General features: G+C 58.3%; 1 protein-coding gene across 5 annotated transcripts in view; it reads left to right on the top strand.

Annotated features, from left to right (window-relative positions):
• Nucleotides 1–27599, top strand: part of Adap1 (ArfGAP with dual PH domains 1) — a 38429-nt gene that overhangs the window by 4417 nt on the left and 6413 nt on the right. For 4 of the 5 annotated variants that reach the window (XM_087195733.1, XM_087195732.1, XM_021254177.2 and 1 more), the window contains exons 2-5: nucleotides 6370–6500; nucleotides 11048–11139; nucleotides 17627–17709; nucleotides 27082–27194. In XM_087195733.1, coding sequence (XP_087051859.1) covers nucleotides 6370–6500; nucleotides 11048–11139; nucleotides 17627–17709; nucleotides 27082–27194 — 419 coding nt within the window. The remainder of the gene's footprint in view (nucleotides 1–6369; nucleotides 6501–11047; nucleotides 11140–17626; nucleotides 17710–27081; nucleotides 27195–27599) is intronic. The other variant, XM_013070578.3, reaches the window with a different exon arrangement.

Genomic DNA, 27599 nt, shown 5'->3' with positions numbered 1-27599 from the left:
CTTGGGTGTGTGCATGGCTGAGGAGCCCTTCAGTCCCAGAAGCAGTTCAGCCCTCCAGTGGGGCTTCCATTCTGGCAGAGAACAGGGGTGAGCAGAATGACAGAGGCCCTGTGACAGGGCACAGTAGGGGTGGGGCACGTGGCCTGGACCTTATTGCAGAGTGGAGGACAGTCACAAAAGGCACCCCACCAGCCAAGACCCCTGCTGTAGGGTCTGGAGCCCCACTCCAAGGGAGTCATCTTGCCCTGGGCCCTCCTTCCCACCCACAGCTGCCCACCTGACCAGCACAGGTCCAGCAGACCCAGCGTCCGGCCCTTGACTATGCAGCCTCACTGGGAAGCCAAAGGTCTCTGCAGCTGGGCCACGGGGCTGTGGCATGCTGCACTTCCATAGGGGATGGTCGATTGCTCCCCTTCCCCCAGGGCCAGGCCCTTGGCCCAGGGGACGCACCTGTTTCTCCTGGCTTGGCTCCAAGATGTGCCTCACCTGCCCAGGTGCCTTTGACCAGCTCCAGGAAACAGCAAGGGCTGAGTCATGGCGGAGTAGCCAGGGAGAAGCAGGGCAGAGCCGGGGCAGAGGGAGGAGGGTGAGGTGCCCTTGGGGACCTGGGGCTCCTCCCCTCCACACCTTCCTGCCCATGTCCCAGGGTGGCCTTGGGCGGACTGCAGCTCATTGAACAGGGAATCCCAGAGTCCTGAGGGTCCAGAGCTGTGGCGTCTGCCCAGCCAGAGGGGCAGCAAGAAGAACCTCGGGAGGGGGTCCTGCAGGGTCCTGGAGCAGGGTGTCCCACCAGCTGTCCTCGGCATGGCCTCTTCCACCCTGCATATGTCAGGGCATCCACCCTGCTCCATGGGTCTCCTTGGTCTGATGGGCTAGGGATACATACAATAAGGAAGCCTCCAGCCCAAACTTGGTGTTGGGAAGACCAGGGTCTGCTCTGTCCCCTTTCCTTGGGGTCCCCTGCCGGCCTGTGTCTGCACCTCCCTGTACCCATGGCCCACCCTGGACAGCCTTGCCAAGCTGCCAGGGTTCCAAGGATGGACTGGGCCTCCCCGCCTCTTAGGGACTCTGATTTCTGCTGGAACGCAGGCCAGTCCAGAGGCCGTTACTCGTAATCAGCGTGGTCACACACAAGTGTGGCGCATCCAGGCCGGGTGTTGCCTTCTGTTTCGGCGGCCTAGAGGGTTGAGGATATGGGGAGTGCTCAAGTCCAGAGATGGGGCACAGTCATGCGCTAGGGCTCTCCCTTTCCCAGTCTGGACCCTCTAAAATAGAAACTCAAACTGGAAGCAGTGGTGTGTGCCTTTAACCCCAGCTACTCAGGAGGCTGAGGCAGGAGGATCACTTGAGCCCAGGAACTCGATGCCAGCTTGGGCAGTACATTGAAACTCCATCTGAAAAACAACAAAAAACCAGACTCAGCCAAGCAGCCATCCATGGCCTGTGGGTGGGTTTCAGGCTTCCATAGATGATGAGTCCTGGGAGCAGCTGGCGGCCCTGCTGTGCCCACCTGCTGACCCTAGGCAGTGAGCAGGGCTCATCCTTCTACCATTGGGCATTCTCTCATGCCCTTGCTATCTTCTTTCTCTTCCTGGCCCTGAGGGAGGGCCTTCGCACTGACCTACAAGCCCAGCCCTTTTAATATTTTCATTTTGAGAGTCTCCTAAATTATCCAGGTGGAGCTTGAAGTTGCAATTCTCCTGCTTCAGCCTCCCAGGGTGCTGGGATCACAGGTGTGCCTCAGGCGGGAGCCAGCCTGCCTGCCTCCCTCCAGGCAGACCTGCTGGGCTAGAAGAGGCCTCGGTGGGCTGGGTCTGTGCACAGATGAGGGTGTGAGGGTAATGGTGTCCTGAGCCTGAGTTCGGGACTAGGCAGGAGGCTGCACCATCTGTCCCTGGCTTGGTCACCTCGGCTGCAGCCTGGGCTCTGTACATCTTCTTTCCCCAGGCCTGGGCCTCCACCCTTCCCTCTCAGCCCTCCATTCCTGCTCATCCTCAGCCGTCAGCACTTTCATTCCTTCCTCCAGGAAGGCCTCCAGACTTCTGCCCCGTTCAACCACCTGCTGTGGCTTCCGGGCATATCTACTTCCCTTGGGGGTTTTTCCTTTGGTGTAGTGAGAGTTGTTTTTCAGCATGGGTGGGGATCCATCCCTTCTCAGGGCTGGGGCCCCCCAGGCAGGGGCTGCTGGTCCACTCTGCTGACCCCAGCCTTGTGCGGAGTGATTCAGAGGAACTTGTGGGCCGGGAAGGGAGTGCACAGGTGGTGCTGGATAAACTCCCCACCCCTTTCAACTGCTTTTCTCCTCCTCCCACCAGCCCAGAGCAAGGAGGGTATGGCTGGCGCCAAGACCGCCCACCTGGGGCCTGGGGTTTCCTGGGAGGCTGCTGCACTGACCCCAGGCCTCCCTGGACAAGAGCCTCAGCTGTGCCCAGCTATGAGCTGCAGGTCAAGGGCCGGTCGCTCCCTGCCCAAGCCTCAGGCGGCTCCGCACCCAGGAATAACCTCCCTGCCAGGTGACAGAGGTCAGAGCAGCTCAGGGGTCTCTTTCCTTCCCCGGTGGAGCCCCTCCTTCCTTCCACCCCATCAAGAAGAAGATTGAGTGGGAGGTCTGTCCTCTGTGGTCCCAGGAGTGAGGTGGGCACAGGGCCACAGGGGGACAGAGGTCCTGCCAGCTGCCCAGGTGAGCAGCCCAGGTGAGCAGCCCAGCTGGGAGGCCACTTCCACCCCTTCCTCCCTGCAGTTCATGCTTCCTAACTGCTGTCTTTGCTGAACTGGGAAGGTATGGGGTGTGGGTCAAGTCCTAGCACAGCCCTGGTGACCTCAAGCAGGTGTCCAACCCTGTCTGGGCTTCCTTTACCTTATTCTGTAGAAATAGATGAATGGCCGGATCTTACCTTAGAGTTGTGTGGGGATGGAGTGAGGCTCGGTCTAGCAGTGGCCTAGTGTGGGCTTATTGCCCTGGGAGAAGGGCATCTGTGAGCCTGGGGTGCTGCTCCCCTGAGGGTCTGGGGGGGCACGTTGGGATGGAGCCCAGTCCTGCAGCACAGCCTCATGGTCACACTATGGCTGTCTGTCCCAGACATGGGCTCTGGCCTCCCCCCAGGGGCTTGTCACTGACTCCTGAGTCAGGAGGGGACCCAGCATGGGTGACGGCGGAGGGCCTGAGCCCCTGCTGGTGGAGACACGGCAGCTCTCCTGCGGTTCTCCTAACCCAAGGTTGCAAAGACTTTTCTGCAATTTTCTCCTGGGTGCCTGTGGTTTTAGGTTTTCTTTTAGCACTAGGAAGCATCTGGAGCTGTTCTGTCTGGTGAGAGGCGAGGAGGGAAGTTTACCATTTGGCAGTAGTGTCTGATTGTTCTAGTGCCATCGGTAGGAAGATTATTTTTTCTCTACCGAATCATGTTTATACCTTTGTCACTAACTCGATGCCTAAATGCCCATTTTGGTCTCTATTCTGATCCATTGATCTGTTTATCTTATTTTCATGCCAATACCACACTGTCCTGATAACAGTAATTTGATAAGTTCTGAAAACAAGTAGTATTGCCAGTTCTTCATCTTTGTCCTTTATCTAATTTGTTTTTACTATACTATGAATTTTGCATTTACATCTGAATTTCTTTTTTCTTTTTTTTTTGGTACCAAGGATCGAACTCAGGTCCTTGAGCTTGTGCAGCAGGTGGCGAAACCACTGAGCTAAATCCCCCGTCCTGAATTTTAATTTTAAATTTTTTACTATTTTTATTTCTTGTGGCACTCCTCCTGCCTCAGCCTCCCAAGAGCTGGGATTACAGGCATGCTTGGCTTTCCTGTTGTTGTTGCTGTTATTTTGGGGTTTTTTTTTTGCTACCAGGGATTGAACTCAAGACCTGGCACTTGTGAGGCAGGTGTTGGCACTACTGAGCTAAATCCCTGGCCCACTGACAGTCTCGAATGTAGTTCAGGCTGGCCTTGAACTCACTGTAACCCAGGTTGGCCTCAACTGGCAGTGATCCTCCTGCCTCAGCCTCTTGAATACTGAGATTACAGGCATGTGCCACCATGCCTGGCCTCTTCTGGAGTTCTGATGGAGACTACGTTGAATCTGTAGATTAACTTGAAGAAAATTAATGTATTAGCAATATTGACTCTTCCAATCCATAAAAGCAGTCTCTCTCCACTTTAGTTTCTCTTGAGCAGTATTTTAGTTTCATGTGTATTGTCTTCCATATTTTTTGTCATACTTAGCCCTAAGTATTTAATATTTTGTGCTTATAAATTATATTTTAAATTTTTCAATTTGATTGCTTATTGTTAGAAGGAAAGGCAATTGATTTTTGTATATTTATCTTGTATCCTGCAACCTTGCTAAACACACATTCTAGTAGTTTTTTTGTACACCCTATTCGATTTTCTACATAGATGATCATGTTGTCTATGAATAGGGCTGTTTCATCTCCTTCCCCATCTGGCAGCTGTGTGAGGGTTTCTGGAGAAGACAGAGCCTGGGGGTGGAATTGGGTCTCTCCTTTCTGGGACCTAACTTCCATCCCCCCCCCCCAACAATCTGGGAGATCATGTGACAAACTATTTGCCACTCCCATGATTCCACTTCCCTGAAGCTTCTGTGTCTTCTCAGACTGTGCTCGAACCTGTCCAGGTGTCACTGGGCTGAGTGACAAGGTGAGGAACAGCCCTGGGTTCAGTCAAGTGGAACTGCCACATGTTCATTCATCCCTGGACCCCACTGTTCTGCACCCCTGCCTCTTTATTGGAGCCCCCATTGACAGGGACCAGGGCTGTTATCAGCCAGGCCTGGTGGGGCCCAAGTCCATCCTACTTGCATGTCCCTGGCCAGTTTGGTGCACGGCCGTGTGACTGCTGGGAAGGGTCTGAGCGTAAACCAGTTTTGTGTGGGAGAGCCCCTGCCGATGTGTTCAGAGGTGACTTGGCCCTTTCCTGAGAGGTGGTTCTCCTTTCATTTCTTAATATGTGATATATTAATTATTGTTTAGCATTAAATATTTTTTCCCAAGTCTTCATTACGATTTCTTTTGGGCCCCATAAATTATTTATAAATCATTTTTTGCATTTCCAAACAGTTTAGATTTAAACTGTGTCAAAGAACATGATATAGAGCTAATGAAACTAAAAAATAGACCTTAGCAGGGTGTGGTGGTGCACACCTGTAATCCCAGCACTTGAGAGGCTGAGGCAGGAGAATCGCTGAGATCAGCCTGGGCCACATAGTTCAAGGCTGGCCTACATAGCAAACTACATAGTGAGACTCTGTCTCAAAATAAACAAACAAACAAAAATAGACATTTTTGGATGCTGTTTGTTTGTTTGTTTTGGTACATGGGATGAACTCAGGACCTTGCACTTGCAAGGCAGGCGTGGTGCCAGTGAGCTAAATCCCCCAAAATAGACATTTTTTGTTTGTTTTTATTTTGGTACCGGGGATTGAACTCAGGTCCTTCTGCTTGCAAAAGAATAGACATTTTTTAAGAACAATTTTAGGTTTACAGAAAAATTTTTTTGTTGTTTTTCTTTCAAATTTTTATTAGTACATGTTCATAGTGCATAATGATCACATTCATTGTGGGGAATTGGTAAATAGTCTCAATTCCTTCTATATCCTCTTCCCCTGCTCTCCCCCCTCCCTTCATCTCTTGGTTCTTGGGGCCCCTTTTAGTCCCCACTGCCCCCTTTATTTACTTACTCTGATGGGATTTTCCAAATGGGAAGAAAACCACCAAGTCTCCCAGCAAGCGCCCACTTATGGAATTTAACAAGAGTCACATTCCACTGCGGTCACTTTGCTGAATTCAATATGAAAAATTGAAACATGCAAAAGTAGTCAGCACTAAACCAGGACACTCACGTGCTCCCCCTCCATGGCTCCAACTTATTACCTTCCTGCCTCAGCCTCCCAGAGTGGTGGGGTTACAGGTGTGCTGCCACCACACCTGGATTGAGCTTTTTAAAGTACACCAGACGTCTAATCCCTAAACACTTCAGTATGTAAGGTCCTGATGCCATGGTCATCCGGGCCTGGGATAATCTCTGCGGACAGGTGTCCCCAGGGCCCTGCTGGGATCTCTGGGACGCTGGGGTCTGGCAGCTAGGTGGAGCCTGTGCTCCTAGGTTCCAGCACATGCTGTGGGTTTCCAAGGAGAGCTCTGTCCACATCCATGAAGCCGGGACCGTCTGTGGGTTACTCCTCCGTGGATGCAGGGGCCCCACCTTAGGGCCCACAGAACCAGGACAACCTTGGGAATCGGTCCTCCAGCCTGGCCTTGGGCAGATGGCCCCAGCCAGGGCCCTTGTGACCTGGATCCAGGGTCTGGCTGAGCCTCCTGACCTGGACCTCTGGGCTTTCCCTTCCAGACCCCGACTGGGCATCCTACACCCTGGGGGTGTTCATCTGCCTGAGCTGCTCTGGAATCCATCGGAGTATTCCCCAGGTCAGCAAGGTGAAGTCGGTCCGCTTGGACGCCTGGGATGAGGCCCAAGTGGAGGTACGCGGAAGGAGTGCAGGGGTGGGGGCAGGGGGTGGGGCTGCCTCTCTACCACTCTGGCTGTGGACGCCTCTGTGGCCTGCGGGTCTCCCACTGCTGAGGATTTCATTGATGATCCCTATGGGGGCCACAGGGGGTGACGAGAGCCAGGGCACCTGTTGTCCCCTACCTGTCCCTTTGTCAGACCCACTGTGTGCCAGGCATGGCGGGTCCAGCCAGGCAGATGAGTCGCCATCCCCCTGAAGGCCACCGTGATGGGCCGGGGACTTAGCTCAGTGGTTTCGCCGCTTGCTTGCGCAAGCGCAAGGACCTGAGTTCAATCCCCAGTACCAAAAAAAAAAAAAAAAAGAAGATACTGAAGGCCACCGTGAGATGCAAGCTGGGGCCATGCTGTGGGTGGGGGCAGTGACTTGGCCTGCAGGGCTGACCCCACAGGGAGTGGCAAGGGGAGGTGGCCTGGGTCAGGGAGAACGGTTCCCACACATCCTGGGGTGACAGATGTATTTGTGTGTTGAAAGCCCTGGGGTGCTGGTGGCCTCACGTGCACCCAGGAGCCTCTGGGAGCCTGTGGGAGATGCTGTCCCATCGAGGCCACTCACTTGTGGGGCCAGATCCTGGGCATGGGGCTGTGGGGGACCCCCACAGGGATCCCCAGGCCTCAGGGTCTGGGGTGGAGTTCGGGTTGTGCTATTAGCCCTTTTGCTGGGCAGCCTCAGTTTAAGGAGGATGGTCCCTGAATTGTCCCCCTTGCTGGTGGGGACAGAGCATCTAAGATCAATGTCAAAAAGAAGGTCAGGGCTTGGGTCCCATTTCTATCACCCTCCCACCATCCTGGAGGAGGGAGCTGCCTGGTGGGTCTCTGGGACCCAAGGCTGAGGGTTGTCCCATTGAGTGATGGGAAAAACTGGTGAGGGTGACAGGCCACCCCCATGGCAGCTGGAAGCGTCCTGAGCCTACCTGGTGGGCAAGAGGTAGCCATAACTCACAGGCTGGTGTGGCCATCTCTACCTGGCTGTGCGGGCTGGGCAGAAGGGCTCTGCCCGCTTGCTTCTCCCCTCCTTTCCTCTCTTCTCCACACTACGTGGTTATACTTTTTTTCAACTTTATATTCCTATGTAAGTTTTTATGAATGTATATGTATTTATTTGTTTGTGCCTATGGCTTTGATGATGGAACCCAGGGCCCCTTGGATGCTGGGTAGGTGCACACCACTGAGCCACACCCCAGCCCTATGGTGTGTTTTTAGACAACCATGTCATTGGTTGAATTCTCGCATCAACGTGCAATGCACACTTTATGGTTTTTCAGCATAATATTGACAGACTTGTTGACCGTCATAGCCAAGGTTAGACATTTTCAATGCCTCAAAAAGACCGTGTATCCTTTAGCTGTCAGCACTGTGCAACCCTGAAAGCACTCTGTTTAGATCTGCCTGTCCTGGGCACATGACAAAGTGGAATGACACAGGGCAAGGTCTCTTGTGTCTGGTTTCTCTCCCTGAGTGTCGTGTCGTCTGGGACCAGCCCTGCTATAGCGTGCCAGCGTGTCACTCCTGTGTGTGGCTGGGTGACTTTCACCCTTCCACACTTCCTCTATCCACTCTTCCTTGGGACCCCAGTTGTCACCAGTTGATTTTGGGTACTTTGGTGTTGTGGCAGTCTGTGTGCATGCACCCTGTCCACCCCCTGACCTGGCTGATCGCCCACCCACCGACCCTGCTCCTGTTGCCCATACAACCTGTGTATGTCTCATTTGGACACAGCAGACTGGCTCCCTCTCACTCTTGGGCCTAAAGCCTCTGAGCAGATGGAGATGGGCTGCAGTATCCCCCTGTCCCCTCAGGTTATATCCAGACTGTGTTGTCTTTCCTTACTGTCACCTCAGGGCAGTGACCTACCTTGTAGTAGGGGAGTTTCCTGGTGGCCAGGATTCCTTGAGGTGAACGTGCAAGGTTGGAGATCACACAGTTTGGTAACTGTTGAGAAATTTTTGCTGTATCTGCCCTACTGTACGGACGGACAGGCTGCCCCAGCCCAGCGTGACAGTGTCACACCTCCCGCCATCTCTGCCTCCAGTGCAGACCTTTGCTGACCCCGTGGTGGAAAACTGCTCTCCACCAAGTCTGGAGTTGGAGTTTTCTTATCTTGAATGACTCCTCAGACCTCTCTGCAGGCTTTCTGTCTGGCTGTGTGCTGTTTTCTTTCTTTTTTTGTTTTTCCAGTCTTTTTTATTCCTTATGTAGATCAGTGGGTTTCATTTTGGTAGATCATTTTCACTCCCTTGCTCTGCCTTCCCCCTGTTCACAGTTTCTTGGGGACTGAAAGTGTTAAATATATTTTGCTCACATCCACCCTCCCCGTTTCCCACCCTAACGCCCCCCGCTTCCCTCTTACTCCTTCCTCTTGCCTAATAATAGCCTCCCTTCCACTTTCTTGTCATTTCTTTTAGATTCCACATATCAGGGAAAACATGCGATATTTGTCTGAGTCAGGCTTATTTTGCTCAACAGTGATTGTGTCCAGATCCGTCCATTTTCCCACAGATGACAGGATTTTGTTCTTCCTTATGGCTGAACGCTACTCTGTTGTGTAGTGTGTGGTACATAGACCACATTTTCTTTATCCATTCATCTGTTCTTCTCAAGGCTCATGACCTATCAGGGAAATTTCCCCTCTGAGAAATTTGTAGAAAATGTTTCTTCTGGGTTGCCTTTCGGTTTTGCTCATGGTGGTTTTTACCATGGAAAGTTTTTCTTTATGTTGACCTAGTCACACAGATCAGCCCTTTCTTTTGTGGTCTTGGGTTTGTAGCACACTTAGGCCCCTCTCTACGTCAGGTTCTTCTTTTAAATAGCAGCTAAGGGGTAATTCCCATACCTCCCAGTTTGCCCGTGCAGTCGGGAGCAGGCTGGTCTAAGTGGGCTGTGGAGCTGTGCTGCCCTGACACCTTCCTGCCCCCTGACCAGCTGCCATCCCCTGGAGCCCCCACTTCCTCCCGAGTGGAATCTGCTTCCTGCCTGAGGCTCTGCACTCTGACAGCTCCTGCACCCGAGTCTGCCATGTGCAGCCCTAGGCGGCCGCTGCCCCAGCCGCGTTCCTCCCTGTGAGTGATGCTCCACTGTCCGGAAGCTGGGCTCCTTCCATTCCACTATGCTGAACAGTGCTGCCGCGGGCCTTTGAGGCTGATCTCCTTTCTCTGCAATGAATGGACTTGCTGGGAACCCTGCAAACTCTCTGACTTCCAAGCTGTTCCGGGCCCACGTCTACCAGTGACCCTCGTGGCCTGAGGACCGTGTCCTCTGCACACTGCTCTGTCTGTGATTCTGCCCATCCTCATGGGTCTGCAGTGATGGTCACCGCTGTCTGGACTGCAGTTCCCAAAGCCCAGTGCTGTTGAGTGTCTTTTCTTTTCTTCTTTTGGAGACAGGGTCTTGCTCTGCAGCCCAGGCTGCCTTGCACTTGAGACCTTCCTGCCTCAGCCTCCTGAGTAGCTGAGATGACAGGAGTGCACCACCGCGCCTCTGGCCTCATTGCTATATTTTGATGAATTGTGAAGAATGTGTAGACTAACAAGGAGGTGGTGTGCTTTCCATCCCCCTGTGTCTTGGGTGGGGGCCTCTTCCGCATCTTTCAAGAGCCTGCAGCATTTTTCTCCACAGAGACTTTGGCCGTGTCTTACTGCACCACGTATTGGGAATTGTGTCCAGTTGCCATGCGTAGGAATCACTGGTATCTTACATCTCCCTAAAGGACCAAGGTTTCATATAGATAAGCTGTGGGTGTCAGAATTCAGTCTGGCGCCACCTTCTCTTGGGCGGACTTGCCGCGTGTAATTTCTTTCCTTTGGCTTCTCTGGTCCTCAGAGCACAGTGGTCCCGGAGAGCAGGATTTCTGTTGGGTGAACCTGGCAGAGGTCTCCTGGAAGAGGCCTCTGTCCGCCTCAGCCCCAGTACCACAGCAGCTGGCATAGGGCTTGGCACTCTCTGGCCCTGCCTGCAAGGCCTTGGGTATGGCCAGGCCTGGCCCAGCTCCTTGCCCCACCAGGCGGGGGTCTCCAGCATGGAGCAGCCTTGGGGCATGCCTGCTGTGTCCCCTGCCAGATGCCCCCTTGACATGCCCATCCTGCCTGATTCAAGGGCCTCTCCGATGGGCCTCCGTGCCTTGCTGTTTTCGTTCCTGGTCCCTTGCCTGGCTGGGCCTGGGGGCTGTCTCTGGGCCTTCTCTCTGCCCACTGTGTGCCCACTGCCTAGGCTGCGGTTGGATGTGGGAATAGGGCAGAGATGGGTGGCTTGGGCTGGGTGAGACGCCAAATGCTAAATAGTCTTGGGCAGTGGAAACCGCGTGGTGTTGGACAGGGCTCAGTGCCGTCTAGGTGGGGACCTTGACCCTCCGTCTCACTCAGACATGGTGTCTGGGGACGGTAGGGCTGGGGGGTCCCTCCCCTCCCAGCACTGCCCCAGCCCTCGGCGCCCTGAGCCAGCCCACCACCCCCGCAGCCGGCACCGACCTGGGCCTCCCTACACTCCGACCCCGTCCCCTCTCTTGCAGTTCATGGCCTCCCATGGGAACGAAGCTGCCAGGGCCACATTTGAGTCCAAAGTGCCGTCTTTCTACTACCGGCCCGCGTCCTCCGACTGCCAGTGAGTACAGGGAGCCTGGTGGGGTCGCTGTGAACAGCAGTGGGAGGACCAGGCCGGTGGGGACGCTGGCCTGGAAGGCCTGGGGAGGGCGGCTGGGGCCCTGGGATGCCGCCCGCCTCTGCTTCCTGCGCCCATCTCTGGGTTCTGTGTGTGCCCCGTGGTAGATGCCAGAGGGATCTGGCCAACCCTGGGCCGCTGGGCTCCCCGGGGGCTCTGGTGACTCTTGGGGTTCTCCTGGGTGCCCCCGCTGGCCTGAGGGGAGGGGCGAGACTGCTGTCTGGCACGTGGGCCCCTGGCTCTGCAGAAGGTGTGACCTGGGTGCCCCTGCCTGGTGCCCTTGGCGTCCACAGCTTTCAGGGAGAGAGCGAGGGCCAGTTTGGACCCTGGAACTTGGACCACTCCCTGGGCCTCAGTGTCCCCATCTGTCCAGCCAGCGAGGATGTGACGTAGAACCAACAGCCGGCACAGCCCCGATGACACTGTGGCCTCCTCCTGCCCACAGAGGCCAAGGGGACGGTGGGGCCTCTGGGCTGCCTGGGTCCCCCCAGCTCTCTGGCTGGGTCACCTCCTTCTCCCCCCTGCCTTCCTGCACTCTCCCAACATTGGCCAGACTGCTCTTCCCCCTGGAACACGTCCCAGGCCCTTGGCCTGGCTCTGTGTGGCCCTGGGCCCTGGACCCTTCCTCCCTGGCTGGACAAAGTGCACCCTCCTTGGATTCTCCTGTCACCGTTCCCTGTGGCTGGAGCTCTTGGGTATCTGACTGCTGGGAGCCCGGCTCAGGCTTCTGGGAGCCCCGGACAGCTTGGGATGTCGGGTGAGGGTGCTGGGGCTCCAGCTGCCATGGGTCCCGCCTGTGTCAGGCACAGAACCAGGTGGGAACATGGCCCCCAGGCCACCTGGTCCTTCAATGGCCTGGGCTTCCTGGGGACCCTTCCCACATCCATGGCTGCTACTAGGGCCTGGCCGCCTCTTTTCCTGCTTCAGCTCCTGGCCAGCCTCCCACCCTGCCTGCCTTCCTGGGCTCTCTCTCCCCATTGCTCAATGGTTCCCTCCCTCTCCCAACCCATCCAAGCCTCCTCGCGGAGCCTGTCCCTGCCCCCCCCAGGCTTTCCCCAGCAGGATACCCATGTCCCACTGTCTTCCCAAAGTGGGGTCCCTGGGATCGGCCAGAGCCCCTCTCCTGTTGGCCAGCATCCCCTGCTGCTTAGCCAAAGCACGGGCTCGAAGGCCCGTACAGCTGCTCACCCCAGCGCTCATGACATGGTGTTTCCAGGGCCCAGAGGGGTTGAGCACACTTCCCAGAGGACATGGGACCAGGGACCCCAGCCTGAAGTCCATACTCTGTGGCCAGGGGGCGCTTGGCAGGCAGGATCCTAGTCCTCGGCCCCTGAGTGGCTGGGCAAGTTACCTGACCTCCCCAACCTTTCCCTTTCTTGGAAACAGGGTGAGAACTGGACACCACTCCAGGTGTGGGTGGGGGCCACTCTCCAGGGCTCCAGCACCTCCTTCCCAGCTTCTGGCCACACCTGGGGCCTACCCAGTCCATGTGTGTTCAGTGCCGTTCCTTGATTGACTCACTTTGTGACCCCAAGCTCCTTGGGGCCCCACCTGTGGAACCTGGGCAGGTCCAGTACTGTGTCCATTGGGTACTGTGTCCTGCTTGATTCTGTGTCCACTGGGTACTGTATTCACTGGGTACTGTGTTCCTCTGGGTGTGTTACTGTGTTTGCTTGGTACTGTGTACTGCTAGGCACAGAACTGCATCCTGCTGAGTACTGTGTCCACTGGGTACTTGTCCCCCTGGGGGTAGTACTGTGTCCACTGACACCGCGTTAGAGCAAGACCCCACACGTCTGCCTCCAGGTCCCCGGGAAAACAGCCCAATCCACACAGAGCCTCCACGGATGCCACCCTGACGCTGACCTGGGCTCAGCCAGCCTGGGCTTCACCTGCTCTGTCCTTGCTCAGGAGTTGCTGGAGGCTGAGCTTCCGCTGGGGCCTTGATGGCTCCTCGGCTGGGATCCCTGGGGTCTGGCCCAGGAGGATGAGCTCCCTGAACAGGGCCGGCCAGTAAGGGGCTGTCTGGTCTGCAGGAAGCCTGGAGGGTGGGGCCTCCATGTAGGGAGGGGGCTGGCTGTGTCCCGTGACCTCGTTTGTTCCTTGCTGATGACGCTCACTGTGTGCCAGGCCCTGCCTGGCTCTTGGCAGGTGTCTTTGGGAAGCCTTTCTGGAGCCAGGAGGCTGGTCTAGCTGGCCCTGCTTCATGGGAGGGGAGGCTGAGACCCTGGCTTACACCTCACCTCTGTGTGCCCCCTTCCCCGGCTGCCCCCTCCCGAGCCCCTGGGCCAGCACCACCAGCTTTCCTGCCCCTGGGCCTCTCAGCAGCTCTCAGTATGAGTCAGGGTGCTGGCTGTATGGCTGTGCAGCTATTCTGGGGCACGATTTCGTCACCACTCTGCAGGCCACTCTGTGGCCCGGTTGTCTGCCTGAGGGCTCCCTGCACTTCCTGACCTGAGAGGGGCCACAGTGCACGCAGGGCAGGAGGACAGGGCCCTGGTAGCGTAAGCTGCAGGGTGCTGCGCAGCGGTCGGTCAGAGGCAGAGGGCAGTTGTACAGTGGAAACTGTAAACCACACAATGTTGGAGGCAGGGATGTTTGACCATAGAGAGCTGTAGGAGTGAGGGCGGGAGGGAGCTCTGTGACTGTCAGGTGACACGGGACTGTGGGGAGCTGGGGTGTGAGTGCTGTGTGTACTGTAGAGTGCTGAGGAGTGGCAGGCAAGTGTGGATGGCTGGCACTGCCAGGCAAGTGAACGAAGGCTCCAGGCTGCAGCCAGTGCTGGTGTCTCAGTGGCCAGGGAGGAGGCCGCTGGACCCCAGCGTGGGGAGCTTGTCAGAGCCAACGCCCAGGGCAAGCCTGCAGGGAGGGCCCTGGCAGGACGGCAGCCAAGGTAGCCCCCACTGCTGTGGCCCGTCCAGGGCAGGATGCACAGGGCAGCAGCTTTGGCAGTGTTGTGCTCGGTCACAGTGGGCTCGGTGAGAAGGGCACTGTGCTGGGCAGCAGGCCCCAGGTGGCCCATTCCCTGCCAGCCTGCAGGGGCTGGGGAGGTCACAGGGTACTCTCCTCTCTGTGCCCTGGAGCCCACAGCCCACCAGGCCTAGGTCAGAGGTACAGATCCACTGGTGTCTGGTGGCAACTTTGTGGATGACTCCTGCTCTTATATCCAGAGAGGAGCCAGTTCTGGGAAGCCCTGGTTCCAGCCCCTCTACTCTGCTTTCTAGGGTCCACAGAGCATGCTCCATGCAGGACTGGCACGGTGCCTGACTCCTGAGGCCTGTTTCCCCAGTTTCAGGAGGGAGAGAATGGAACCTGCTACAGGGCCGCCTTATGGGTGCTGTGGGATGGTCCTTCCTACCTTTCTGAAGCTCGGGAGGAGGGGTCACCCCATGTAACCCTTAGCAGCAGGAAGGCTGGGACTCTGCAGCACCAGCCCCAGGCTCTTCCTGCGTGACTCTCCCCCTGGGGTTCCTGTCTTCCCATGGGCAGAGAACTTCTCAGCACAGCTCTGCTAACGTGGCTTCTGGGTGGAGCTCGCCTGCTTCCTGTGGGGTGTGTCTGTGGGTGCCAGGCCCCTGTCCTGCCCCCCCCCCCATAGGTGGGTGGGTGTCTTGTGGGACTGGACAGTGTCAGTACCAGCTTTCTGGGGCCACCATCCCGGAGCGCCACAAACTGAACTACAGAAATGAGCCCAGCAGGAGTTTCCCCCACAGCCCTGCCCAGTGAGCCTGGGTCAGGCTGGCCCCCTCCTGAGTCCTTGGCTCTCAGTGGCCGCCTCTGCTGTGTGTTCACGGCGTCGCCCCTCTGTGTCTCGCCCATTCTTTTCATTTGTGAGGACACTGGTCAAATAGGCCAACTGCATCTTAAGTCACCAAGTCTGCAATCCCCTGCTTCCCAGCAAGGCCACATTCTGAGGCCCTGGGGTTAGGGTGCCTGTTCAGCACTCAGGGTTGGAGGGCACACAGTCCAGACCATAGCAGCCCTGAGGTCCCCTGGGTGACAGGGCAGGAGTCCTGGGTTGGTCTTTTTGTTTTGGGGGGGTTTTTTTGCTACCAGGGATTGGTACTTTTTTTGGTACTTGGGACCCTGCGCTTGCGAGGCAGGCGGCGGAACCACTGAGCTAAATCCCTGGCCCGAGACCTGGGGTTTTGGAGTTGAAGCAGTGGAGATGGAGGCTGCATGGTGGTGCTTTCTCAAAGTGAAAGGGAAAAATAGATACCACCTGTGTGGGGTTCCCACAGAGTAGAAGGGTGTGCTGGCCCTGGGGTCACGAGCTGTTTTCTTTTTGTTTTCTCTCCCTTCTTCCCTTGCTTTTCTTTTTTTGCACTACTGAGAATTGAATGACAGCCTTTGCACTGAGCTACATCTCCAGCCCATTTTTATTTTTAATTTTGGTACTGGGGCTCAAACTCGGGTCTTTCCGCCTTCGAGGCAGGAGGCAGGTGTCAGGCGGCAGGCAGTGGAACCACTGAGCTAAATCCCCGGCCCCCAATTTTTTTTTTTGGTACCAGGGATCGAACTCAGGTCCTTGTGCTTGCGCAGCAGGCGGCAAAACCAGAACTAAATCCCCAGCCCTTTTATTTTTTATTTTGAGACAAGTTCTTGCTAAATTGCTCAGTTGCCCAAGCTGGGCTCAAACTTGCAATCCTCCTGCCTTAGCAGCCAGAGTGCTGGCGTAGGGCCACTTTCTTAAGAGTCAAAGCCTGACCTTCCTGCCTCCTTGGCAGGGTATTTGTGACAATGCCCTAAATCCAATGGCAGAATCCAGCAGAGGGGAGGGGAGCTGACGCTCATGAGGAAAGCAGAGCGCTGCCCCTTCCATAGGGCACAGAGGTTGAGGTGTGTGCAGGCCATGGGGACCACCAGGGCCACCCAGCAGGTATGGAGCCAGGTGGGGCCAGCCCTGGGCATGTGAGGAAGGGGCTCTGGAGGCTTCCTGGGTGCAGTGGTGGCAGGAGGACTCCAGGACGCAACTGACCTAAGGACATGATCTCAACAAGCACCTGCCCAGCCCTCTGTGCCCCGGCTCTTGAGGGGGGTGAGTCTGGCTGCCTGATTCTTAGGACATGGACAGACCCCAGGGAGTAGATGGGCAGGGGGCTTTGGGGCCTCCAGGCAGGTTTCCATTCCTGGCCCCTGTAGGCTGTGCCCACTTGGTCACCATCAGGCAGGGCGCTGGCTGTGGCGGTGTAAGAGGTGCCCATCAGCACAGCCTTCCTGATGCAGAGAGCCTCAGGGTCAGGGTAGGACCCAGGCTGAGGCAGGCCCCATGGCCACCTGACCATCTCAAGGTGGTGACGGGTGGTCCCGGAGACTCAGGGCAGCTGTGTGTGGACTCCACCCCTACGGCACGGGGCCCTGCAGCTCCGAGGGGACAGGTGTCTTATATCCGGGTTGCAGACAGGACCTGGGGCACAGGGGACCCGCAGGATCTGTGTTATTGAGCCTCACACTGTGCTGTGAAGTAGTGTCTGCAGTGTAATAACTGGGCCGAGGAGAGGTCGTCTGGGAATAGGATGGGTTCCCACCGACGGCTGGTGACTTTGTAAGAGAGGGGAGGGACACTGAGAGACACATGTGGCAGGGCGGGAGACATGATGTCTGCGGCAGAGAGAGCCCCGACAGTGGAGTGGCCACTGGCTTCCCCCGGAGTGCCTCCAGAGACCCGGCCTGACCCCTCTCCCAACTCAGCCTCCAGACAGGGCAGCTGCGTCTCTGTCCCCTCGAGCTTCCCATGGGAGGGATTTGTAGGGCCTTTATCCCCTGCCACAGAGGACCAGCCGAAGGACCCAGGGGTCCCCGCAAACCTGGATTGTGCCCCTGCTTTGCTGACCAGAAACAGAAAAGCCCTAGCTGAGGACCCTCACGCAGCCACAGGGGGTCTTTCCAGAGGCAGCCATGCTGTCCGTGATAACGGTGGTCTGACTTCAGGTGTGTCAACAGCAGCGAGGCCATGGTGGCCCTGGGGACAAAGCCTAGGGTGCAGTGTTCATCCAGTACTTCTTCCCGGGGCCCCATGGTTGGGGTGAGTTTGGCTGCCCTGTGTTCTGAGAGTTTCTGAGAGTTGTTGGGGTGAGTTGCAGGGCTGTGGCCCTGAGGCCACACAGTGGCTTCCCCGGGTGGGGCGCTAGGCCCAGCTTGGGAAGAGGAAGCCTAAGGTGGAAGCTGAGGCCCAGGATGGGCAGCAGGGTGGGGGAGGCAGATGCAGCTGGGGTCAGACGGTGGCACTGTCCCCAAGAACTACATGGGGGCGGTGGAGGGTCCTCACACCTGCCTGTGGGTCTGGACACTGGGACACAGCTCCTGGGGAGATGGTAGTTGGGGAAAGAGCCAGGGTGTCCCCGTAAGAGTGGCCAGAAGCTGTGTGCCTCCCCTGGGATAGGGGGCATGGGGATTGGGACCAGCCTGCCGACCCTTCCTCTCTCCCCAGGCTCCTGCGAGAGCAGTGGGTCCGTGCCAAGTATGAGCGGCAGGAGTTCATCCTCCCTGAGAAGCAGGAGCCCTACTCTGCAGGTGAGCCCGGGGCGCTGTCCCCACCCCTAGCAGAAGGGCCTTCTCTGTCAGCCCGGGAAACTGGCCCGTGGCCTGAGCCTGTGACTCCTGACACCCCTCATGGAGCTGAGTCCCCCTTCTTGTTGGTACCGGTGGCCCCAGGGCTGATGCCACCCTTGGCCAGGTGGGAGGACAAGGGGTCAGCACCGTGCTACAAGCGGAGTACAGCTGCCTCCCCGGGCCTGCTGGGTGCCCCTGGGGCCCCTGGGGTGTTGGAGCTTTTGCGGAGCTGTCGAGAGGACATCTCAGGGTGCAGAGCTGCCTGAGGGTCCTGGAGACCTGGCTCCCTCCTCAGCCTCAGTCTCCCCAGTGCGCAGTGGCCCCAGGCCTGTGCATTCCCTGCGTCTCATTAAGGTCCTGTGCTCCATGGACTCAGCCTGGCTGGGCTGGGGGGCTCCAGATATAGGGGCTCAAGCATCTCTTCCCCCCAGGGCTTGGGTGGCCTCACCATCCACGGTCACCAGGGGGCTCCTCTGCTGGCCTTCACTGCAGCCGCCTTGCCCAGTCCTCAGATCCCACTGCTTTCCCTGCTCCTGTGGACCCTCAGCCTGGGGCCTGCTGAGCCGGCCCCTGCCCCCCGCCACTTCCTTGCAGACCCAGGCTAAGTCCCCTGGGGCCAGACTGGAAGAGCCCTGGGTTAGGGGACCTCAGCACTGCCTCACCCCAGAGTGGCTCTCAGCTGAGATGTGTACAGGAACAAGCGCAAGCTTCAGAAGGGGAAACCAACACCAGGGGAGTGACAAGGCCTGGTTTTGAGCGTTGGTAAAGTCAGCACTGGTGGATTCAGGAAGATGGGACAGAGGAGCACATGCTGCCTGGGGCCTGTCCCCTCTGTGGGGAACCATCAGCCTGGCCTCTGGGCTGCTGGCCTCGGATGGCAACAACTGTGCCTGCTCCCCAGCATCTGCCTGAGAGATGCAGTGGGCCCCAAACCCTGGCACCACAATGTCAATGCCACCCAATGCCCATGGCCACCAAGGAGTGTCACTCAGCCAGTTGGAGGAGACAGGGCCGGGATAGATTGCAGCATTAATGCTGAGCCAGAGGAGCCAGATGTGGAAGGCCACTTGCTGTGGTTTTGTTTCCGTGAAGAGCCCAGGGCAAGTCATACTGAGGCTGGAAACAGATCAGTAGCTGTGGAAAGAGGAGACTCCAGGTCCCTTGTGGGTGATGAGGATGTTCTGGACTAGACAGAGGCACTGGCTGCACTACACTGGGGACATAGGATGAAGTCGCACAGAGCCACCCACCCTAAAATGATGTTTGGGGACAGGGATGTCCCACGTAGGCCAAGAGGACACAGAGCCCTTGCTGCCCCGGCACTGGGCTGGTCAGGGAGCTAGGCTCCTCGTGCCACCATCCTGGGGTCTCGCATCCACCTCCCTGGCTCCGAGAGACCATCAAGGCATCTGGGCAGGAGAGGCTGGGAGCAGGACCTGGGGATGTGTTCCGAGGCAAGACAGCAGCACCCCTCCATTCTGCCACACAGCTGACCCAAAGCCCAGGACAGTGGCCACATCTGTGAGGTGGTCCATGGTCTGGATCTCCTGGCAGTGGCCTGCTCATGGCGGTGGGCATCTGCCCTGCCCTCCTCCCTCAGGGTGGCTGGATGCTCTGCCTTGATTCAGTCACTGGCCACCCAGACGCGGATTCACACTCCCCATGGCCCTGCTGTGTGTGGACAAGAGAACTGGAAAGAGCACTCGGGGCCTGTGCACCCCTGACGCCCTGCCTGCACCCAGCCCACTTGCTCTGGGACCCCTGGGAATCACCTGCCTGGAGCCCCTCTGCCAATCCATAACCAGAGGGGATATAGGCCCAGTGTGGCGCACTGAGCCCGCTGGTCTGCAGGGGCGGAAAGTCAGCTGGCAGTGAGTAGAATAGAAATGGACTGGCTTGCAGAACTGAGTCTCACTTAGGCATGGCTTGATCAAGTGGTGGTGTTGGGACCTGGTTTCCGTCATCTCCACCTTCTAGTTCTGGTTCTCTGGTAATGCCACCCCTTGCAGGGGAAGCTTGGCTCCAGCAGGCCCAGATTCTACTCCTCTCTCATGCCAGCTGCAAGGACAGGGCACCAGGGTGCACAGAATGCCAAGAAAGGGTTGGCTGGGTGTGTAACCCTGTCGGTGTAATCCTGTATGTAACCCTGTGAATGGGGAGACGGGGTGCCATGGGTCATGTGCCTGCCCTGTACTGAGAAGGACAGGGTGTGGGTTCCAGAAGGGGCCCCCACTGGCTGGAGAACAGCATACTCTGTAGGTGTCCAAGGTCAGCCCAGGCCGAGGTTGCTCAGGGCTGGGCTCTTGGGTCAGCATGGGGCTCAGGGGGTGGTGGGGTGCTGACACCACAGTAAGCCTGGAGGTCACCTTCCCAGGCCCGGGTTTCCCCCTCAGAAATCCTCTGACCACTGGACATGGTGACACAGACCTGTAGTCTCAGCTACCAGAGAGTCTGGGGCCAGAGGATTGTGAGTTCCAGGCCAGCCTAAGAACCTAGGGAGACCTTGTCTCATAAGAAAAGTAAGGGAGCTGTGGTGTGGCTTAGTGGGGGAGAGTGTGTAGGTTCAAGTTCAGAGACCCCCGGGCACACATTAGCAGGGCTGGAGCTAAGCGCTGGGTGGTGGTCACCATGGACCGATAGGCAGTGTGGTCTTGGCCCAGGTAGGATGTGCCTGGGGGGCCACCTGCCCACAGCACCCTGTCTCAGCATGCAGCGTGAACAGGCATGTGCGCCCCTCATGGCTAACACAGGTGGCGAAGGCTGCTCAGGTGTCCCCTTCCCAAACGCAGAGCAGAATGAGGCTGCGGGATGCACAGGGGAGGGGCCGTGCCTGTGGTGCCCTCAAGACCGCGTGTGCTCTGACTCCACAGGGGTCACGAGGGGTGGCGAGCTGGAGTGAGACCTCCCTGTCCCTCCATGGCCCTGCTGTCGCAGCTGGCCACCTCTCCGTCCTGGGGGCCTGAGTCAGCATGGGGTGGGGGCCCGGGCTGGCACCAAGGAGCCTTCATCCCTTCCCTTGCCTCCTCCTCATCCCGGGGCCTCTACAAGCCAGGGCCGCACATCAGGTCACCAGTCAGGTCCCCTGAGGGAAGACCTGGCCCCACCTCTGCTCCCACTGGAGGGGGGTGGTTGCTGGGCCTGGAAGGCGTCTGCACAGAGGGGCCTACAGACCCCACACAGCAGCCTTCAGGGAAACTTTTGGGTCCCTTTTCTCTTCAACCCAGCCCCACACACTGTGCTTCCCAGCCATGCCCCGGACTTGCGGAGCAGTCTTGGGTGTGCTTGGGCTCGGCTCCACCCAGGCCTTCGTTACACCTCCCTTAGACGTGTCACTCTCCCCACCCCGGGGACCTGGAGCTCCTGGCCCTGTGCCCACCCACTGCCCCGTGCACCCTTGTGGTAGCCCCTCGGAGTGACAGGACCTGGGGGGAGGCTGGACTCAGGGTAGTCAGGTGCCCAGTGATCTTCCCTGCATGGGGGACAGTGGCCTGCAAGACCCTCCCTGCCTGATTCCCAGGAGCAGAGCCAGGGCAGGGGCCCACAGGTGTCTCTCCCTGACCTGCAACCACCCAGCTGGCTCGGTTCCCCTGTGCCTAGACCCCAACCCTACAGGCCCTGGTGGATGCATCAGCTGGTGCACTCCCCCTTACCGGAGCAGGCTCCCACCAGGGGCGTGGGGTCGAGGACTTGGCCCTGGGGAATCCCGTGGTGGCTGCCCTGTGTTTGCCACAGAGCACTTTCTCACATAGTGTGGTGATGCCCCACCCTGCCTGCTGCTGTGAAAAGCAGAAGTCCTGTGTGGAGAAGGAGGAAGTGCAGGGTTAGGAAAGGCACCTCCAAAGGAAGTGAGGCTCAGGACTGTAGGAGGCAGGTCCTCAGGCCTGGCCTGGAATGAGCCAGAACCTGGGGCTGCAGGGTCAGGAGGTCCACACGCTGCGCTGGGATTAAGGCGGGGGGGGGGGGGGTTGCTGTGTCACCTGCTTGGCAACCTTGACCAGCAGAGCAGTGGCTGGGACTCCCATGTCAGGGCTCAGGAGACCAGGAGCTCCTGGTGGCTGAAGCCGGAGTGATTTGAGGATTCATAACCTGTGAGGATAAGTATCTCATGTTTGCACCCACACGAGAGCAGACTCAACGGGAAAATAGGGACAGCTGCTCCTTCCAGAGGTTTCCAGAGCTAAGTGCTGAAGAACAAGGGAGCAGAAGATCACCAAGGCAGAGGGCAGTGCATGTGCACAGGCTGGCGGCAGATGGGCACTTGGCCTTGGAGGAGCAGCCGCCGGCCTGGCCCAGAGCGACTTTCCCAAGAGGCTGCTGGCGACATCAGGTTGGAGGAGTCCCAGGATGTCCCTCACTGTGTGTCAGCAAAATGGGCACCTGGCCCGGCACAGGGAGAAGCACACTGCTGCAGAGTTCTTGCCAGAAATGCAGGCCCTCACCTCCCCCATGGAGCAGCGCTGACCCAGTGACAGACTCACCCACTGGCCTGCAACCAGGTCACAGAACCCAGGTCATGAGAGAGACACCGGGGGGGGGGGTGAACTCTCAGGAGAGGGGCAAGTCATGCGGCCCGTTATCTTCTGTCAGGGAGCCCCAGCTTCCGTCTCGCTGTGGTCTTGGACCTCGTGGGGACAGTGTCATGCAGTCACCCACTGCAGCTCACCCCCTTAAGTGTCCAGCATGCTGAGCAGTGCTGACTTCACAGCCCAGAGGAGATCCTGAGCTGGCCAAGATGTCCATGCTCTGTCCCCACAGATGGCCACCCTGGACGGTTTATGATGGAGGCAGGCGACAGAAGCCTCTGCTTCTAGCCTCCATCGTGGAGGAGGATGTTTGTCCATACTATAGCATGTGCTATTTTTGCAACTCTCCTTCAAGTCTAAAATTAGCCCAAAAGAAGATCAAACAGGACTGTCTGGTGCCGGAGGGAGATGCCAGATGGTGGGGTCCCACCATACTAGTTGCCACCGACTTTGTATCCTTGTACCTTGCCCTGCTGGTCCCCACTGGACCTCTCCTCCCACCGGAGCCCCATGGAGCTGGATGTCCCCATGGCCTGTAGCCACCTGCACTCTGGGGGTATCAGGCTGTTGTCCCCACCGTCGGGACAAGGAGCTGGGCAGGCCTGGAGCCTGAGCACACCATGCCCCCAGATGGGGCTTGGATGGTCTCTTTCTAGGGAAGCCAGTGCCATCCAGGGGTCAGCAAGGAGAGGGGCCCTGGGGCAGGGGTCAGGCAGCCATTAGTCACCTATGGAGTCTCACACTCTGCCAGCCACGGGGCTGCTGGGAACGAGACCTCTGCCCCCAGGGCACTGGGGAGGGACTGTGCCCCCGGAATGGGCTGCCCTTTCCTGGCCTGGACTGAGAGAACAGTTGATGGGTGGCTCCAAGGGTGCGCTGGACCCTGTGGTAGGTCTGGGGGCTCTGAAGCCCAAAAGGTTTCTATCCCCAAGCAATCTGCAGACCTGGCAGCCTAGCGGCACCATGCCCACACTGGTTCCTAGACATCCCAGGCCAAGGTCATGGTTCTGTGGGAGGCACACAATGCGGCCGCCAGCAGTAGGAGATGTAGTTGTGCAGTGGAGTCCTCGCCTGTCCCTCCCAGGCCCTGCTTTCTGGGGTGACCCTGTGACAGGGGCCTGCTCCCTCTCCAGGCCTCCTTGCCTCTGCTGGGCCTCAATGGTGGCCTTTCATGGGCCAGACAATGCCCGCGCTGTCAGGAGACAGGCACAGCTTCCTGCCAGCAGTTTAGCCAGGTCCTTGGGGTGCCCCCTCCCAGCCCCCTCTCCCTCTTCTTGGCTGACCATGCCCCCTCTCCAGCTGTCTGGTTGTGCCAGGCAGGGATGTCCCAAGGTGGCCACCTCCTCCCACCTTAGTCCTGCAGTCCCAGGGCAAACAGGACCATAGGGTGGGGGTGTGGCTTCCGGGGTGAGGGACAGGACCCTGCCCTGGCTTGTTTCCCCAGCCATGTGGGAGGGGGCAGCTGCAGCCAGGCAGCCTGGAGGTGGTTCCCACTCCCATCCCACTGTCCCTGAGCACTGGGGAGGGGTGGGCAGTGACCAGGGAGCCTGGGATATTCTGCCCTTGGGCCTGTGAGGTGCTGAAGTTAAAATGTGGGGCTGTGTCCAAGCTGAGCTGGCACTGTAGACACGTGCAGGGTCTTGCTGGCCTAGAGGGACATCCAGGCCCGTACAGTCCTCCTCTTGGCTCTGTCCAGTAGCAGAGACCTGAGGTCCAGGCAGGGCCAGAGCCAGGACACAGTAGCAGTGGGCGCTGCGGGCTGGCTGGTGAGCCCCTGGCTCCGAAACCACTGTGCGACTGCAGAGCCAGGCAGTCTGAGGCCCTGGCTCGGTGGGAACCACATGCTAAGGAGACCTCTGAATCTACAGCCAGCTCAGGAGACAGCCTGCCATGAAGCTTCAGCCCTTCTGCCATCCACAGGCCCCTCTTCTTCTTGGAACTTAATTTGCCCTTCGAGATCCCATGAGGCCAGTGGCGTGGGCTCTCCATCCTCTGAAGGGCATGGGTGCCTGGTTTTAGGGTCCTCTGGGGACACGGAAGGGGCCCAGAGGCCCTGCCTCAGGCAGCAGGGACGGAGCCTGGGCAGCTGGGCAATGTCAGGGAGGGGCAGAGCCCAGCAGCCTCACAGACTGGGCCTGTGGCTCCGAGAGCCCCTGAGCCATGGCTTGCGTTCTGGGTTGATCTGGGGTCAGGCAGCAGTGGCGGGAAGCCAGAAGCCAGGTTAGGGGGATGGGGCCTCCGCAGGCCACCATGCCCACTCTCCATGGGGGCCCCTCACCCACCCTGCAGGGACCCCCGAGGGGCCCTGGGCACAGGAGGCCACATTGGCTCTCACCAGACGCCTAGCCTCACTGTTGCCCTCGCAGCCAGGCTGTGCGGTTCCCTGCCTTGGTTCCTAAGATATAATGTGCACTTTATATACATGCGGCATGATCTACATATGCTTTGCATATCCTATTTAGAGTGCAGCTCTGGGAGCTGAGACAAACGAAGACAGAACCCTAACATTTCCCACAAGCCCTGCAGGGCACTCGCCACTGGGATCCTGCCTGCAGCTCCCAGGCCAGCTCCTCTCTCTAAGCCCGCAGGTTGGGCTGCAGGGTGGTCTCCATGGCATAGGGGTGCTGCTTGGTATCTGTTTCCCAGCCAAGGGACATGAGGTCATTTCCATTTTGTGTGGATCAAGAGTGAAGTCACTGGGAACACTAGTATGCAGCCACTGTGAGCACGGTCTTCCCTGGATTTTTACCAATAAGCTTGTGTTTGTGTAACAAACCAGCAGTCTGAGCCTGGCATGGTGGTGCAGGCTAGTAATCTCAGCGCCCAGGAGGCTGAGGCAGGAGGATCTTGAGTTTGAACCCAGCCAGGGCAACTTAGACACTTAGTGAGACCCTGTCTCAAAATAAAAAAGGCTGAGGATATAGCTCAGTGTGAAGGTCTTGGGTTCAATCTTCAGTACTGCCGAAAACAAAAGAAACCATGAGCCTCCCTTCAAGGAGCCTGCTGTTCCATCCCCGCAGCCCTGCAGGACGGCTATGCAGGGTGGCTGAGCCTGGTGTGGCTGCTGTCCCAGCACTGGGAGGTGCTTTGTTAGACTGATGCTGGGGAATCGTGGGGCTGTTCCCGTCTCCTGAGGAGCAGCCCTTTGTGGTGTGGACCCCACTCCCTAGAAGGTAGTCCTGGGTCCAGCACATGGAAGGGGTCCATTCCCTGCTAAGAGAACTGTTCAGCCTCTGCCCTGGGCCAGCCAGGTGTTGGAGTAGGGGAGTGAGGGTCCGAGTGAGGCCCTGCCCTACTTGCTGTGCCCTTCAGCTCTGAATCAGCCACACTCTCTGTCACCAAAGAGCCAGAGGCTCTGAGAGGTTTGGACACCAAGGCGGGGAGCAGCCAGAGACCCTGGCCAGCACCTTCCAAAAATACCACTGGAGTTGCTGTCACAGTGCTGAATTGAGGCTGTCAGCGGCTGGCTGGCGCCCTCTGTCCTGTGGCCTTGAGCCATGTCTGGACCGTGAGGGTCCCAGAGTCCTGCGCATGGAGCCCCTTGGGGGTGGCAGGGGACAGAGGCAGCCTGCACCCAGGCCCTGCCCTGCACCTGCTTGCTCCCTGAGGTGCTGCTGCCATCTGCTGGGCACTATGGGTGTAGCAGGGCCAAGGGCTGGCATTTACCAGGCTTGATTGCCGGCCTGGTGGGCTGGGGCTGCGGAGGGAGGCATGGACTGGTTCCTCTGGTCTGTGCCCTCAGTTTCTTTATCCACAGAGCGGGTCATTTACAACAGGATGTGCCTCGGGGGTTCTGGTCACGAGGTGGTGTGTGTCAAGTGTCTCACAGGCCCTGCCATCTGTGTGACCATTAGGGGTAACTGAGGACATTGTTATCCCCAAACTCCTTAGTGTCAACACATAGCCAGGCAAGCACTGTCCCGAAGTGGCTGGGTCCTGACACTGAAGGAACCAACTGGGCTTCTCAGCCCTGCCTGAGCTAGGTGCTCATTTAGTCAGTCAGCAAACATTCTCATTTGGCCCAACTTGGACTTCAGGACATTTTTGGTGGCTGGGGGGAGGAGGGATACAGGAGCATGTTAGCCTGTCCACAGGCTTCGGAGGTGCCAGGGCCCTTGAGTCATAGGGACAGGCTGTGTCTGGCTATGTTCTGAGATGGGGCAAGGGCTGTCCCCCAGGGTGTCAGCTGCTCCCTCCTGACACCAGGCTGCCACCTCCTTACGGCTGTGTGTATCAGACAGCAGAGAGAACTGCCTGGCCTCTGGTGTCAGGGCCCAGTGGCGCCTGGAACGTGGCTCTGTGTCTGCTAGGCAGTGATGGTGCTGCAGGGCCCCCCTCAGGGCCAAGGTCTCCCCACATCACTCAGTGACACCTTGTGGGCGGTGACACCCCAGGACACATGGCAGTGGAGGGAGGCGGGAAGGCCTCAGTCCAGGATCCAGCAGTAGACAGGAGGGAGACACAGGGACAGCCCTGGAGGACCCTTCCCATCACACACAGGGCCACGGGGTGTGGGAGGAGCAGCCCTGGAATGGGCAGAGCCTGGGGACACCACGGGTGGCAGGAGACTGAAGGGGGGTGGTCCCTCTGTTCTCCCTCCTTGTGTGACCTGGGCCACCTGCTGTCCCTCCTCCCCGTGTCTGCAGAGCCTCCTGCTGTCCAGTGGAAGGGGGCGGCTGGCCTGGCACCCATGGGAGGTCACAGCAGCAGAATGGCCCTGTGCTGTCCCTCCCTGTCCCCTGCTCAGGCTGGGTCTGGCCAGGGCCTGAACCCCCTGTCCCTCTGATGCCATGTCCACTCTCTCTCTCAGGGTACCGCGAGGGCCTTCTCTGGAAGCGAGGCCGGGACAACGGGCAGTTTTTAAGCCGAAAGTTTGTGCTGACGGAGCGAGAAGGGGCCCTGAAGTATTTCAACAAAAATGACGTGAGCCAGGCGCAGGCGAGGGTGGGGCGTCCTAAGGTGTCCCTCGCCTCCACCCAGTGCCTCTGGGTGTCGGTCCCTGGATGGGAGCCACCCCTGGGGACACCCTGCTCTGGAGGGGCCACCCACATGCACATAGTGGGCCACCCACTGCCCACCTCTTGGATCAGGTGATGCTGGGGACACGGTGGGCAGTCTCTCCCTGGCGAGGATGCCCAGGCCCAGGGTAGGCGGAGGACAACAGCTCAGTTGGCCATCTCCCCACCCAGCACACACACACTGAGGGGCCCTGGCCCAGCCACTCACCCAGGCTGCTTGCTTCAGGCCCCAGCACAGGGTAGCGGCAGACATGGTGACCTTGGGTGGCCTGGTCAGGTGCGCAGACATGAGCCCTGCTCTGCCACACCT

The sequence above is a fragment of the Heterocephalus glaber genome, unplaced genomic scaffold (genome assembly GCF_053883595.1).
Source record: "Heterocephalus glaber isolate CG9 unplaced genomic scaffold, H.glaber_assembly_v1.0 deba00001610, whole genome shotgun sequence".
NCBI lineage: Eukaryota > Metazoa > Chordata > Mammalia > Rodentia > Bathyergidae > Heterocephalus > Heterocephalus glaber.
The sequence above is the reverse complement of the archived record's forward strand: the minus strand, read 5'-3'. Positions and strand labels throughout refer to the sequence as shown.